This window comes from Cololabis saira, chromosome 2, assembly GCF_033807715.1.
Source record: "Cololabis saira isolate AMF1-May2022 chromosome 2, fColSai1.1, whole genome shotgun sequence".
Lineage (NCBI taxonomy): Eukaryota > Metazoa > Chordata > Actinopteri > Beloniformes > Belonidae > Cololabis > Cololabis saira.
In genome coordinates this window covers 13,855,701-13,872,700 of record NC_084588.1, presented here as the reverse complement: position 1 = coordinate 13,872,700, position 17,000 = coordinate 13,855,701, and the positions used below count along the sequence as shown (strand labels likewise).

Below are 17,000 nucleotides of genomic sequence, written 5' to 3'. Positions count from 1 at the left end.
CATCCCAAGGTCTCTCTGATGACACAGAAGCACAAAAAGGGTTCTTTTTATTTTGATAATAAAGATTTCAGAGGAAATTTCCACAGAGAATAAAGAGTGTATGGATTAACCTTCACTACACTCTTACTTTACTTCAATGCTTTTATTTTATTTCATATATTGTGTATTTTATTTTTCTTCGTGCTACACATCCAGTTACTTATCAATATTTATTATTTAATGTGCAATATTTGAGCAGCTCTGAAGAATTTCATTACTGGTGCAGATATTTATTTAATTAATATTTACTGAATTTGACCGATTTTATGAAAAAAAGGATTTAAAATGTCTCCTTTGGTGCAGCTGTAAGTTTTACCATCATCCAAGTGTTGTTACCGTATTTTTAAATGTGTTTACTCTCATCTCAGGTACAAGAACGCAATTTTCGAGATCTCCCCAGCAGAGACCGTGGGGGTGTTTGAGGTGAAGGCCAAGTTCATGGGCGTGCACTTGGAGACGTTACAGCTAGAATATCAGGTAGTGCCTCTAATCCGGCGTCTTCCTCAGCGCCAGACTCGGGAACGTGGAGCTTTAGCCTCATCTGTCTTGTTTTCCGTGTCCCAGGATCTCCTCCAGCTGCAGTACGAAGGCGTGGCGGTGATGAAGCTCTTCGACAAGGCCACCATCAACGTCAACCTGCTCATTTTCCTGCTCAACAAGAAATTTTATGGGAAATAGAGGAAGAACGAAGAGAAGGGCTACAGACACTGAATTTAAAACACAAAAGCCCGTTTTGAGGGTTGCTTTAAAGCCCTGACCGGAAGCATCCTGTCATCCTACACATTCCTTACTGCACTTCTCAACTCCACCTATGCAGATTCCTGTTCTTAATTTGATATTAGGTTGATCACCATGCTGTATGTGCTCTTATTTGTTATGGAACACGCCAGTGTTCAACTCTTTCTCATGTGCTATCGTCTGTAACTCCAGCTTTGATCAGAGATCTCATTCCTTTATTTTTATTTTTTTTTGCTTTAAATATTATGAACATCCTGTGCATGGGCTTTGATTAATTATAAAAAGTTGTTTTATGTAAAGACATTGAGATTTCTTTCTTCTTTAGCTTAGTTTATCTGCTCATAAAGCTGAGGTAACCATGTCCTCCGTCAATATTGAGTTTAGCGTACTTTTCAGCGGGGCTGCAGTACATGACGGCATTCAGGAAGTCCAGACGTTGCCTGAAGCTTTTCTCCATACCTTCCTAAGATAAATTGAAAGAGGGGAAAAAATGGGGAAAAACTTGAGACGTTCCCCACTCTACATGTGAAAACACTCAAGTGTTTTTCAAATATTGGACTTTAAAACCTATGACTTTTTGTTTTAAACCCGCCCCATCTGAAACACGCAGAGGTTGAATGAAACATGACGTTTGGCTCAAGTTTCAACCAAAAACCCACTTTCGTAATGGCCGTGATGGCTTCTCATGATGCCACATGAATCCGGTCTGTACTGGCAACCGAGATGACCTGAAGACATGTGGAGCAGCTGAGGATGACCCCATCCAAGTGTTTCCCGTCATCCTTGAGCGGTGACGACGGTGGTTTGGACCGGACTGGGCCGGCGGTGACCACAGCGCTGCTGCTCCGACCCGTCTGGCTCCTGCTGCTCCTGGCTCCGACGGCCGTCAGCACGAGAAACGTGGCATCCAAACCTGCGCGGACGTGCTGCTTCTTCAGCTTTCTCTCACTTACTGGAAATGACCTTTTTTTTTGTATCCCTTATGGGTTGTTTATCTTTTTCAACTAAAACAGATTGATTATTGCATCACAGAATTAGTGAGACAGAGTTCTAAAAACAGAGTTAGACTTAGATGGGTGTTGAATACAAGAGGTTTTTCTAATTCCTTGTAGTAAATACTTCAAATTTGCCCTTATTTATATTTTTATATGTTGTCCATTTCCAATAAACTATCATATTTTGTGAAACCTAAGATGGATCACATGCATGGCCTGGAAGATGTGCAGTATTAACTTGGGGGTCCAGTAGATGTCACTCTACACCTTCCACTTTTTGCATCTCGATGGTAGCGGTTTTGGTGCTAAAGCCAGAAACCGAGGCTCCACACGAGCTCCATGCGGATGTTTTTGTCTCGCGTAGAGTTGTCTTGATGAGAGGCTGGGGATTGAAATGGGGACATCTGTGTTCTCGGCCTGCTGTCCTCGGATGACAGTCAGTGACGTGTCCTTTACAATGTACTCATTTTTCAATAAAGATCTTCCAATCCAGTGTGTTTTTCCCAGTTTTACAACTTACAAGGCAACGTGGATAGAGAGAAACATTACATTATTAGGTTATGTTATGTTTACCTAATAAAGTGACAGGTGAGTGTATATCCCTTTAAGCATAATCGCATTTAATTATATATCCTTTTTTACATTTAAGACCGTAAAGCTTTCAGCACTAAAGCCACTCCTCAACAGTCAGCTTTAAACTTCTCTTCCCATTCTTCTGGAAACGCGTCTTAAGGCAGGCCTGTCCAGTTTCTGCCCTCTCCGTTCTCATCCATGCCTTTTATAGTGTGATGTTTTATTTTTCCATGGATAAAACTACATGGATGTCCTTGGAAAAAAGGTGTCTGTGAAGCCAGCGTATGTTGCAGTGTTGATTAGACACCCCGGCTTCTGGACTTCATGCTGATAACAGTGGATGGTCCTTTTCATCTTTGGTCAGGAGAACATCTCATCCATCTATCGATCTGTCATCTATACCCACAGATTCCATCTCAGGGTCACAGATATCTGCAGAGACTCCTGGAGACTATCCCAGCTCTCTTGAGGGGACCGCCCCCTGCACAGGTCACCAGCCCATTGCAGCACCATTAATTTTTACAAAATAAAAAACTAAAAATCCCTAAAATATTCATTTGTTTGACTAAATTGCATGTTACTACGGTGTGATTATCCATCCCAGATGCCCCAGAGTCCAGAGAGTGTTGACGATACTTCTGGTTGTTAACATAAGCTTTTTTTTCTTTTTTTTGGCATAATAAAGCTTTAAGCCACATTTTGCCTTTTGTACACTGAGATTCTTTAGATTTGTTGAATCCATTATTAAATTAGAGGAAGAAATATGTCAATATCTTCTGAACTTTCTTTGAGGAATTTTTAAACACTTTCTGGATTTTACATCAAGCACTAAAATGATTTCCTGTCCATCTTCCATCCTCAAACACTCAGCCTTTCATATTTACTGTATGCATATATCATACCTGTTTAAGGTGTACCACTGCTGTTCCCCTAAACAGGAATAAGCAGGTACAGATGAAGGATGAATCTTATTTTTGCCTCTATTACAGGTGAGCATTGATTATATTTGGGCTTGACATTTGAACTTGTTGCTGAGAGCTTTTGATTTGTTTTACCTTGGCACTATGTTGGACAGGTTTGATTTTCAATCAAATATATTTAACAAACTGATCAAGATAGCTAGCTCTGTGATCTGCTGCTACAAACCAAACAGCAGAGGAGATGCGATCCATAACCTCCACAACGCCACAGAGCTTCTTCAACGGACCGATCCATCTCTGCTGCCACAAAGACAGATACAGGAAATCTTTTCTGCCATATACAATAAATCTGTACAACTCCTCCCAGTACCGTACAGGCGACCAGAGCTCTGACTTCTGTAGTCTTGGCCTGTCAGTACGTTGGCTAAACAGCTATTTGCACTCTTCATACTTTCACTTCATACTGACTTATCAAAAAAGCTCCAGTTTTGTCTCATAAAAGGACTCTAAAGGACATTCTCCCAGAAGCTTTGTAGTTTGTGCATTTTGACAATTATGTAGAAATTATTTCTTAAATGATTTTCTTTCAACAGGAGTCATCCTCAGTTGTCCACTTTGGTTCAAACAGTGATGGGTGGCGTGATCTGCCACTGATGTCTGTCGACCTCAGAGTTCACCTTGAATCTTTTTGGTTACCATTCTCTTCAAATCTGAATGAAATTGTCTGATCTCCTCAGACAACACCTTTGCTTTCTCTGCTGTTGACACTGTGGTGAACGCCACACCAAATGACAGAATGATGACTTTTCATCATTTAAATAATCATACTGAGTAACTAAAGATTGAAGACATCAGTAATGCCAATTACAGGGCATACTTTACTCTAAGATGTCACTATAGTATATTTATTTTACAATAAAATAGAATACAATAGAATAGACTTTATTGTGCTCAGGTTACAATGAGATTGTTTGGGATGTTCCCACCAAAGTGCAAAGGAAGCAATCAAAATAAGAGGAATAAATAAGTATAAAAAGCACAGTATAAAAACATAAAAGCAATACAAACAATGTATGTATAAAGTGCAACAAACTGTGACCCAAATCTTTAAATCTTTTGAAGGGCAACTTTTTGTCAAGGCCAGTGTCAGTTATGTTTGATACAACAGAGTATTAGGGCCAAACTAAGACAAAAAAATGGAAATTACGACAATAAAATCATAATATAATGAGAATAAAGTCGTAATGTTGCGAGAATAAAGTCGTAATAGAATAAAGTCGTAATATTACGAGAATAAAGTCGTAATATTACGAGAATAAAGTCGTACAATTACGAGAATAAAGTCGTAACATTACGAGAATAAAGTCGTAATATTATCGAGAATAAAGTCGTAATATTATCGAGAATAAAGTCGTAATATTACTAGAATAAAGTCGTAATTTATGAGAATAAAGTCGTAATATTATGAAAAGAAAGTGGTAATTTATGAGAACTCTAACAGGAAGAGCATCTTCTCCCTGTGTTAAAATTAATATAATAATATATTTAATATTACGACTTTATTCTCGTAATATTAAGACTTTATTCTCAAAATATCACAACTTTATTGTCAAAATATTACGACTTTATTCTCGTAATATTATGACTTTATTCTCGTAATTTTACGACTTTATTCTCATTATATTATGACTTTATTCTCGTAATTTCCTTTTTTTTTTGTCTTAGTTTGGCATACCAACCTGTGAGTGCACGTGTAAATGTGAGTGTGACATTGACCGACCCGCCGCTCTGTCGCCGCCCCGCGGCGGCGGCGGGTACTGCAGAGTTTAAGAGGTAATGTTTTTCTCTCATGGGGGAGCAGTGTGCGGATCTCCGCGGCTCCTAGTCGCTCTGTCAGTCGAGGGCGAAGTTGGAAACATAAACAAGGCTTTTCTCACAAGACATCCGAATCAACGAGGACGAGGAGGCGAGCTTTTTTTCCCCCCCGTCTTTGCCGAGCGTTTATCTCCTTGGGTCCGTGGATTAACAGACTGATATTAACTCGGTTCTAGTGGATCCACTTCAGCATCAGTCTGGAGCTGCTGCTGCAGCTTGAGTCAACTTGGAAACTCTGCTTCTCCGGGACAAACACGCACTTGTGGGAGTGTGATTGAGCTGGTAACCCTCGGGTGTGGTGTTGTATCCCGGGCTGCTGCAGGTCCTAGGAGGACGGGTCTGGGTCAGCGGTTGTTTCGTCCCGGGATGAAGCAGCAGCTAGCTGCCCCGTTAGCTCCGCGGCTAGCCCGCATTCAAACAAGTGGTTCTGCTGAAGTTACTCCCGCCGGCCCCCGGCCAAGGTTCTCCGTCTAAACCCACCACGGTCCACCCGAGGAACAAACACCCCCGCAGAACTGTGTTTCACTGCGGGTTTTATTGACATTTGCAGCAACTTTTCTCCCCCAAGTGCAGCTTATCGTTAGCCTAGCCGCGCTAGCCCCAGCAGCTCCGGGACTTCACTTTTTATCTGTTTTTTATTAACTCTCCATGGCCTCGCAGCGGGGTTCCCTCGGGGTATTTGAGGGATAAACCCCTGCAGCGTGTTCCCCCTAGTGTAGTGAGTGAGAGCCTCGGCCCCAGCATGTCGGGCTCCCCGGGAGGATCCAACCCGCGGAAGTTCAGCGAGAAGATCGCGCTGCACCACCAGAAGCAGGCGGAGGAGACGCGGGCCTTCGAGCAGCTCATGACCGACCTCACCGTGTCCAGGGTAACAGGGGGGGGGGGGGGGCACCTGGGGGGGGGTGGGGGCACACGACCTCACCGTGTCCAGGGTAACAGGGGGGGGGGGGGGACCACACCTGCACCTGGGGGGGGGGGGGGGGCACACACCTGACCTCACCGTGTCCAGGGTAACAGGGGGGGGGGCACCTGCGGGGGGGCAGCTCATAACCGACCTCACCTGTCCAGGGTAACACACGGCCTGTTACACCTGGGCTCTGCTGGGCTGTCAGGTGGGCTCAGATTTGTGGTTTTCACTCTTGTCTGCGTCGCTTCTGGTTTTGTTTCTCTTCATGTGTCTGCAAGTCTGGCTCCTGTTGTTGTTGTTACACATCTATTCAACTTGAATACATGTGTACCATTGACTGGCCAGTGGTCATATTAGCCAATATTATTTGCTGAAATCAATGGATCCTATGTATGTATGTGTGTATTTGTGTACGTACGTACGTACGTATGTATGTGTGTGTGTGTATTTGTGATTTGTGGTTTTCACTCTTGTCTGCGCTTCTGTTTTTGTTTCTCTTCATGTGTCTGCAAGTCTGGCTCCTGTTGAATAGACGTGTACCATTGACTGGCCAGTGGTCATATCAGCCAATATTATTTGCTGAAATCAACAGATCTTATGTATGTGTGTGTATTTGTGTACGTATGTGTGTGTGTATGTATGTGTGTATTTATGTATGTGTGTATTTGTGATTTGTGGTTTTCACTCTTGTCAGCGCTTCTGTTTTTGTTTCTCTTCATGTGTCTGATCTTTCAGCAGGGGAAAGTCTGGCTCCTGTTCAATACATGTGTACCATTGACTATCAGCCAATATTATTTGCTGAAATCAATGGATCCTGTGTGTGTGTGTGTGTGTGTGTGTGTGTGTGTGTGTGTGTGTGTGTGTGTGTGTGTGTGTGTGTGTGTGTGTGTGTGTGTGTGTGTGTGTGTGTGTGTCAGGGTTCCTACAGGTGCTTGAAATCCTTGAAAGTGCTTGCATTTCAATGTTGTGTTTTCAAGGCCTGAAAAGTGCTTGAATTTTAGTTTAAGTGCTTGAAATTATAACTCTTGTGTCTTTCACAAAATTGGGATCAGACTGTATAGTTTAGTTATTACAAGGATAAATAAAATCAGTAAGATGAAACATAACTAGAATTTTACAGCATGATACAATGTACATAATTGTGATAAAAAGCGGAAAAAATAATTATGAGTGTATATATATTCCTGTAGATATTTTACCCCAGCGATAAGGTGCTTAAAGATTTTGAAAATGAACCTTGAAAGTGCTTGAAAAGTGCTTGATTTGACCTTGAGAAATGTGTAGGAACCCTGATGTATGTGTGTGTGTATTTGTGATTTGTGGTTTTCACTCTTGTCTGCGCTTCTGTTTTTGTTTCTCTTCATGTGTCTGCAAGTCTGGCTTCTGCATGCAGGATAAAACATGATAACTGTTCAATACATGTGTACCATTCACTGGCCAGTGGTCATATTCGGCCAATATTATTTGCTGAAATCAACGAATCCTATGTGTGATGTGTGTATGTATGAGTTTAGCTGTATTGAGCTGAAAAGGGATGCACTTTGTCCCGTATTACTGTGAGAGTAAAAAAATAGTAAAAAAAAAAAAAAGACTGGTTGGCATAAAACACTATTGAAGAAGAAGCAGCATGACACAGACACCTTACTCCTCCGAGAAAAATAATAGAAAAGGATGCAACAGTACACAGAAGAGTGGGAGTTATTTTTTTCTGTTTTACTACAACTGTAGCCTACAGTCATGGCCTTTGAGGCACAAATATGTTTTCTACAGACTTTCTGTTTTTGCACTTTTGTTATTGCACTAAAAATGTGCACTATTACAGAATGGATGTTCTGCTTTCTTTCTATTGTTTTATATTAAAGGGGACCTTTTTATGAAAAACAGGTTTTTTTCTTGCTTTAACATATAGAAAGTGGTCTCCCCTCAGCCTGCCAACTCAGAGAAGGAGGAAAGCAACCAAATTCATGTACTTGTCTGTACAGCCGCCCGGATGAGCCATCCAGTCTGATGTGGCTTCTACGAGCCGATCAGATTCTGCTCCCTTTCGTTACCAAAATGCGATTTACATCGGTTGGCCTCTGATGCGTGAAACCACGGCCACAACTAACTTCGCCGGCCGGAGCTTCCGCCGTTTTTTCGTAGCGGTGTATCGCGTCATTCAGGCAGCCAATCAGCACAGTGCCTCATTATCATAGCCCCGCCCACTCAGAATCCTGCATAGATAATGAGGTTAGAGAATGGGATGATAAAGACATGGCTCAGAGGCTGAATTTCTAATTTATTTACCAAAAACAATCTAAAGCTTGTTTTTAAGACATTCAAGACCTGTTTAAGATAGGTATTAGATGCCATAATAGGTCCCCTTTAAATTATACAATTTTAAGTTAAGCAGGACAGGTTTCTGTTTAAGAAAGATAGTTATTTTATTCACTTCCTTTTGTTATTTTGTATTAAAGTGAATTGCTGGATAATAATTTGTTTTCCATGTGTTCATGGCATTCAAAAATATGCATCTAATTCAATATAGGTTCGAGTCAAATAGTTAAAAAATCGTTTCACTCACAAAAAAAGGGGCTAAAAAAATTCACCACGCCAGGAAGGGTGAAGGCAATCGGGTTGGCCGGCCCTGCCGATGAGGTGTCCCTTATTTATTTTTCAGGGAGTTGGCAACCCTAGTACCAATTGACTTGCCAGTGGTCATATCGGCCAATATTATTTGCTGAAATCAACTGATCGTATGTAGTGAAAGTTATTAATCCATATGTAGCTCACTCAATATATCCCATTTTACATCATGAAAAGTAGCGTTCAACGATGGTCACTAGAATAGAATAGAATCAGCTTTATTGGCCAAGTATGAACATGCCAGAAAGGGAATTTGTTTTCTTTTTCTTTTTCGCTCACTGAACACAGATTTAAATAGTTACAAACAGTAATAGACAAATGGCTCTTATTAACATATATACAATTTAAAAGTGAAAGGTGCAGCAGTATGAGGTAGACATGATTATTGAAAGGTGCATTGTTACAGCATATGATTGTGGTTATTATTATTGTTATTCGTCAAGTATTATGTACCATTACCATCATGCGTTGTGCTCAAGCAGGTGGAAAAAATGGACAGACACAGTCCGAGATCAGTGAAATAGAAAGACGCCACGAATAAAATCAAAACATTTTTGATGTTAAGAAAAATAATAATTCAAAGCGTATGAAACACATGGCTTTTTGGGGTGAAACAGTTGCCGAATCTTTCAGGTATTGACTGTAATTGTGATTACAATTGGTGGTTATTGGTGGTTAACTTTTCTTGCTTGTTTTGGAAGATTCAGCAACCCTTTTATGCTGTTTGAAGTCAATATCTGTCTTGACTTCAACCCAACCCTTGTTATTCTATAAACGGTCAGAACAAACAAGCCAGACGATCTGATGAAACATGCCCACCTTATCTTTACTCAGTTGCCTCAAGTTACCTTTTTTTAGCTTAGTTGATAGGTTTTGCGTCACTTGTAACGCTAGTGATCAGAATGAGATACTGTCGTTGACTGAACACAATCACAACACAATTTATTTCTAGGTTCTACAAGGCGAATGACAAACTGTTCCTTTAATAAAGATTGACCACTTGATAACGTGTTGATGAGGATTAAGTGTATTGAGGTCTGATTTTGACAAACATAATTTCAGGCTGCACCTTGTTTAAGTGGACGTTTTGGCTTGGTAGAATAAAGTATTTTTGATTCTGATTCAGTGAAAAAAGTTGATGCAAGAGAAGCTTGTGTAGTTTGTGGAGTAGTTGTAGTATTTTGTGTCAGAAAACCGTGTGTTGACAAAATACTAAGTGTGACATTTAGTGGATGTTAAACCATCCTGGAGCTCTGGTGCTGAACAATAATCCACTATTCACCTTTTTAATCATTACTTCAGCCTCTCAAAAAACGTAACAAGATAGGCATTTTGATTAAATATAAATTTCATTTCATTATTGTTAATTTTCTAGGCATCACCTGCTCTACCTTTTTAAAATATAAATTTAGCTGAAAATGATGGATGATGCGTCACTTAAACAATGTACATTGTACATACATAAAACGCATTCAGAATAATCACTATAATCTCAGCACTGATAAGTGCTTTAGTACAATAATAGCCTATGTAAATTCCAAGATGCGCTTTTATCAAGGGATTCATATCTTTTTTTTATTATCTATGTTTTGAGGGTTGGGGTTTGTGAGTTGTGAACTCTAATATATTGAACAGAAACGCCAGCATTGCTGTGACATGGGGTGGGGGTGCAAGTCAACGGCAAATACTGCATTTCTCCACATACTCCAAACAAACATGAATGACCTCAATGGCTGGACGGACAAATCTTCATGTTCCTTCCACTTTTTAAAGCAAAGGATTCACTAAGGCAGATTGCAAAATGTTTTTCAAAATGAAACTACGCTGTGAGTTTCTTAGAAATGTTGGTATTTAAATAGAAATGTGTTCATAGATTGATGGATAACATTAAAGATGTAATCTTTAATCTGTAATCTAATCTACCCTCAGATCTGAGGGTAGATTAGTTGTTTTTTTCTCCCCTCAATTTAAAGTGCTGCACTTTTACATTTTTTGTGATGGATACAAAAGAGAAAAACGTTAAGAAGCTATAATCTGTTGCATAAAAGGGGATATACTGCAGTGTCTTTAAAGTTAGATTTTATTTGTGCAAATGCCTCTGTGCAGAACCCTGGAGAACTTGATCTTTAGAGGGAGGGCTCTTTAATCTGGATTTAGAGATAACATGCAAACAGCTATTCGTCATTGTTTTTTGTTAAAAACACACAGTTATAATTTTAGTCAAAAATAAATACATTAATTCATTAAATATTCTGTTTGCTTTCAGTTAAAGTTTAAAAGAAAACTGGAAATGGGTACAGATGCTGCTGTTCTGTCAACTCGTAGTCCTGTTGTTTGGGATGCTTAAGTATTCATATTTAGGGAAAACATAATTCCTTTTGCATTCAACTTGCACTGCACTCTGTCTCTCATTAGTTGAACAGGCCAATGAAGATGTTTTCTGTTCTCCAGCTTAAGTCAAATTAGTTTAGCAAAGTCTGAGCATGAGTCGACTGGGACAACTAGGGATGCAGTGCTCCAATATTGGGATTGAATATTGGCCAAGTATGTTGATCATTGTTAGGAAAACCAATCCATGAGCTGATCTGTTCACTTTAAACTGGTAGTTTGGGGTTAGGGCACAAGTTCTTGCTGTTACAAACATACCTTGATCTTCTTGTCCAATAATGTAGTACGTGCTCTACTATGGTACTGTGGCCTGATTGTATTCCTCTTTTGTAAATTGCTTTGGTTAAAGGTGTCTCCTAAATGTAATGTAAATTAAATGGATATGTTTTAGCTGCAACATTTTATTATTACTCTACTGCCTCAGTTGCTGTCATTGTTTTACAACAAAGTTTAGAAACTTCATGGTACTGTAATAAAAGTGTGTGGCGTAAAAATAAGATTGTTTCTTTGGATTTTAGTGAGGCTGAGAGGAATTAGCTTGTCTGAAAATGAAATAAGACCCTGTCTGAAAATGAAATAAGACCAAGTCTTATTTCATAAGTATAGTAATTCAGATTAATTAATCCCACTTCACAATTCCATTGAATTTAATCAGTGATTTACTGTTTAACATGGCAAGTGACAAAATAAGTCACCAGGCTCTACAAACTATTGTCCATAAGCTAATAGATTGGAATAAACAAATAAAATAGTAAATCTAAGATAAAAACAGTGACGGGTTAAAAGGACACCAGTCTTTTAATCAATCCTGTTCACCACCAAAAACAGCATATTGATATCAGAAAAGGTCTTGATAGTGGACCACTAGTATTATAATACACATTCCAAATAATGTAAATGGTCTCTTGAGATGAAATAAAGGCCCTTTTCACAATATTCTCTTCCCATTTGTACACAATGTGCTCTTTCTTTTAGAGAAAAAATTGGCCTTGACTGGCCAGCCAGAAAGGATGTGGTTTTGAGGCATCACTAAGCGAAGTTTGCCATAAGTATGAACTATTTGTGACCCCTGGATAGTGGAGAACAGAAAACCCAGTCATTGCTCTGTTCCTGGGCTCATATTTTTCAACTTCACTCTACTTGGTCAATCTCTAAAGACATTGCTGTTTCTGCTGGTGCTTGTAATTGGCATTTGGTGGATAAGTACTTCAGATTTTAATTTTGGGATAAGGATAATTGTTTCTTTGAATATGAGGCGTATCAACTTGTCAGCTGATGTCTCTCTCCCATCGGTTCAGCCTAGTGATACAACCAAGGAGCTTTGTTGCTAAATTTAATGTTAAATGGGGAAATAAAATGCCTTTTTTTTTCAAGATTGTATTTTATTAAACAGAAGACAGAACACCACCAAACACATTGACTTTAGTGTTATTGGTTCTGTCATGTTTATGGAGCCTGGGATGTTTGTTCTTCAGAGAGATTTTCTTTTTCAGCACATGCGATGCACATGATGTGGCAAAAATAAAGTTTTTAGTCAGGCTGGGTTATTTCTTGTCTTATTCATCCATATGAATCTGTTTTCTTGTTGGTTTTTTCTTATAAACTGAGATTCTGAGATGTTTTGGACCATGATTCTATTGGAGCTGATGTATCTATGCTTTTGATATAGCCTAATTTTCAGTTGTTTTTTTTCCCCATTTAAGTTATGAAATATTGTGAAGATGGCAAATGCATTTACATATAAGCTCTTGTTAAAGGTGCTTGTGGGAGCAAGATAAAATGTACCATTTAGCCCAGTGTTCCCCAACTACTGTCCTTGAGGGATGTTGCCCGGCATGTTTTAGATGTTTTCATGCACTCATTCAAATGAACTGATCACCCTCGACCTGTCATCAAGGTCTGCGCAAGTCTGTTGATGATATATCTAATTTATCCAAGTGTGCTGGCGCATGGAAACATCTGAAACATGCAGGACAGAAGCCCCTGAGGACTGGAACTGGGAAACGATGTTTTACCCCAGTCGGTTAAAAAATTACAGATTTATGTTGTATGTTAGTATTCAGCCTAAAAATACAAGGATATGAATTTTTGTAACTCCCAGCTCTTATCACCAGTGGCCTTTTATTTGTTGCAAAAAAATCACACACATTTTAAAATGTTGCTAAACATAGAACATGAATGTATCCATAAGTCATGGTTGCCCAGTTCCCGTCCTTGACGGCCACTGTCCTGCATGTCTCAGGTGTGTCCATGTGTCAACACAACTGATTCAAATGAATGGTTGTGGCCCTCCAAGCCCAGAATTGGACAACCCTGCCATAGGCAGAATTTCAATATGGTTGACATATTGGTAGGACTTATCCTTCTAGGATAATCAAATCATCAGTGCTTTTAACTCTGCCAATGTTAGCTAAAGTTATTTCATCGCAGTTGTTATGTGAGTTTACCTAAGATAATTGAACTATCGAGCACAAGATGCAAAGTTATAACTTCAAATGTAGTGCTAGCTGGCTAATAATAGATCTGAAGTTATGCAGTAGCCTACTATAACTTACGTACAGCACTTGCTGTGTAGCACAAGAGGTGTAGTTCTGTAACCCTCTAAAACAGCCACACGTGCACCAGATGGCTTTATACATGTAATTTGCATTTACAATAAATAAAAAGTGTCATATTTGTGATACATAATGAAGCAGAATATTTGAATGACAACTGGCCATAATGGAAGTGATCTCTGCTATTGGTCAAATTTAGCTCCGTGCATGTCTGTGGTGACAACACTGCACATGCGTTAGGCAATATCCTGCATGGAGTCTGACATGTCCGCCTCCGTGTTGCATGGCCATATATTTGGGAAAACCCTGACATACTACAGTGACACAGTTCCAATTGGAAAATCTGAATTGATGACTGGATTTCTGTGTCCGCACAGCACAAATTACAAGAAAAACAGTTGCAGGAGTGGGAACATGGCCTATAAGAAACCAGATATCCATGAGGAAACTGTTTATTTACCATCTCAAAGCTCTCAGTCTTATCAATTGCCTCTAAATCCTTATTTTTGTTTAAAGTTTTCTTCATCTTTCAATGAACAGGTGCAGTTTCAGAAGATCCAGCAGCTTCGATTGTCTCAGTCCCGGGCCCCGTACTATGGAGGGTCGCTTCCCAACGTCAATCAAATCGGCAACACCAGCACTGAATTTCAGGTAGGAACTTGTTTACGGTTCCAATATACAACACCCGTATTGTCCATATTACATGCCAATCCATAATGTGAGTCTATTAAACAGGTTCATTTTATTTATTATTGCATTATTATTTTAACTTGGGGTTTCTATGTGGTGTAATAAGCAGCCCTTGAAAAAAATAAACTCATTTCAAGACTTACTCTCTCAGCTCGCCAACAGAACTGGTCTTTTCCCCAAAAGAATCTGAGAAATGGATTAGACTGACATTCAACATGATTCATGTATTTTCTGTCTTAACCAAACATGTATCCGTGGTACAGTTAAGATGGCAAATATGACACGTCTTAAGTTTATCCAAAAGTCGAATTTTATTCAACTCATTCACAATAACTCAGTTGTAACTAATACAAAAAAATACATTTTAAATTATTCATCTTCCACAAGTCCACCAATATAAAGTGGAGGAGCTAAGCGTCGCACTACGTACTATTCTCTGATTGGTTCATCGTTGCCAGCGATAGCGTACACCTGAAGTTAGTGTGAGGTTGGAACAGCGTTGTATTCCAACATTTGATTATAACTGGATTATGATAACGATTTGACAATTGGGTTTATGCTAAAAACCTAACATTGGATTGACGTCTAATTACAGTAAGGTGACGTTGACTAGATGCTGGATGATGGTTGCTTGCCAGCAACGACATAATTAGTTATCTAACGTTGTCCGACGTTACAACCGATATCCAACCAAGGACCAACTTTAATACAACGCACCGTGTCAGCTGAACAGCCCGACCATCAATCAACCGGAGCGGCTTCGTCGCTACCAAAGTCACTAAAACATTTTGACAGATTTTAGAGTGCAGTGTGTAGCACATAAAATTAGTTCGAGATCAGTAAGCACAACATAATTCATACATAAGGTACACCTGATCATATAGTGCACTGAACATTTTTGGGGAAAATTTGAGGATTTTAAGTACGCATTATAGTGAGGAAAATACAGTAAACATTCAACTTGGCCCTTTCATGAGAAGAAGGAAGAAGTACTTAATGACTGAACACAGATAAATGATGGCATGTGCAGAATAGATCCCACCTTTTGTTGTTATGATGATGAGAGCCTTGCATTTAATTAACCCTGCTTGCACAGAAAAGTGCATGCAGATGCACGCTGGCTCACACCAGTTTTCACTTCCCAAGGCTTCAACCATTAATTTTGAATGAGTAGGTGTTCCCAACCCTTCGAGCCTTTCTGTATCTGTGGGTGAATAATTATAACAGTGAACCAGTTGAATGTTTAGCCTACGAGCTTTTGGACTGAAGCTAAACACTCGGTTTGTTTCCGTGTACAGGTTTATCAAGCTACAGTCCTAGTATTACACAGGAATTTTATTGGACTGTGCTGCTGTCTTTGTCCCAGGAAATGTATGCGAGGGGAATCGATTTACAGAGCAAAGTATGTCCAACTCTGTTATGTTCGGGGTTGCTATGCACTTTTAGATTGTTGGCATTAAGCTTTTTCTGGTTCACCTGTTATACCACATGCCAAGACAACTGGCAGTTTAGCTGGTGGCACATTTGGTACCATGTGGAGGAGTGAATTGGACAGATTCACAGCTCAATACATTTTGTACATGCTGTGCTTTCTTGTTGCAGGCTTTTTCTTCTTTCGTGTCCTGTCTTTTCGTGAGATCTATGGATAAAACTGAGTTAGCAACTGTCGAACATGTTCCTAGTGTCTTGTCATGTTTTAGTCTATTTGACTGTAAACATGCTGGAGTTATATGAATTACACACCCATAAAACACACACATTTTATGGGTGTGTTACATTATGTCCCACCATGAGCCGAAGTGTTTTGGTCTGGTTTTTCTCTGTCCTCCTCGACCTCATGTCCCACTGAGGACCACTTTTTTTAGAAGTGGAGATCAGCCTGCTCAGCTGAATTCTTGAGAGTTTACCTGACGGTTTAGACAGCTCTTAAAAATCACGCAGCTGTCTGCTCTCTTAAACATGTATGTCTCACCATATTTCGTTTTTTCTGAAGTTTAACATATAAAAAGGTTGAATGATGTCAAATAAAATGCATTTTTCGACTTGTACATCCTCCTACGTGGTTCCAATCTTTTCTAAAACTCCTGAATTGTTTACCCCACAGGTCGACAGCCTTTACGGGTCAGAACCCACTTGTGGTTTATTTAAAAAAAATGCAACTGCTATTCTCATGTCTGACCTCCCCCGAGCTTGATCTGCTGTGTCTATCTTAATACTGGACCAGGGCTAAGTCGATTCAAATACTGTTTTTTAGTGGAGTGGGTGGGTGCCACCGGGATGCTTCTAAACTGCGTCTCTGGTGAGACCAAATCTCATTAGGATGGATCCGAATCATAGCTGACACGACGAATCTGTTTAATAGCACTTTTGTGCCTGCCGGGACTTAGCTGTTAGTCCTCCTGGGAGAAGTCAGACAGTAAGGGAAAAAATAAGGGGAGAAAAACAATATCTTGTAGATAATATCTTGTAGATACTTAATAAGTAATGTCACCAGATACCAATACAAGCTTGATATGTGGTGACATACCAACATAAAACTTTAATTGGATTTATATGTGAAAAATGTGATGCATTTATTTTTCTTATGCAAGACTAACACAAGTCAGACTCCCTTCCCTTTGAACCCCCTCCCCCAATGGAGTCTCTACTGTCATCACCATAGCAGCATCATACCACTGAGCTAATGTTAGTCTGA

At 39.6% G+C, this 17,000-nt stretch overlaps 2 protein-coding genes across 5 annotated transcripts in view; both read left to right on the top strand.

The window, feature by feature from the left end:
• Nucleotides 1-1,080, top strand: part of iqgap1 (IQ motif containing GTPase activating protein 1) — a 59,843-nt gene extending 58,763 nt beyond the window's left edge. The window contains exons 36-37 of the mRNA XM_061738539.1: nucleotides 408-516; nucleotides 604-1,080. Coding sequence (XP_061594523.1) covers nucleotides 408-516; nucleotides 604-717 — 223 coding nt within the window. The 3' untranslated portion in view covers nucleotides 718-1,080. The remainder of the gene's footprint in view (nucleotides 1-407; nucleotides 517-603) is intronic.
• A 4,041-nt stretch (nucleotides 1,081-5,121) lies between these two features.
• crtc3 (CREB regulated transcription coactivator 3) overlaps nucleotides 5,122-17,000 on the top strand; it is a 48,827-nt gene continuing 36,948 nt past the window's right edge. For all 4 annotated transcript variants that reach the window (XM_061738526.1, XM_061738518.1, XM_061738507.1 and 1 more), the window contains exons 1-2: nucleotides 5,122-6,008; nucleotides 14,156-14,266. In XM_061738526.1, the coding sequence (XP_061594510.1) occupies nucleotides 5,883-6,008; nucleotides 14,156-14,266 (237 nt within the window). In that variant the 5' untranslated portion in view covers nucleotides 5,122-5,882. The remainder of the gene's footprint in view (nucleotides 6,009-14,155; nucleotides 14,267-17,000) is intronic.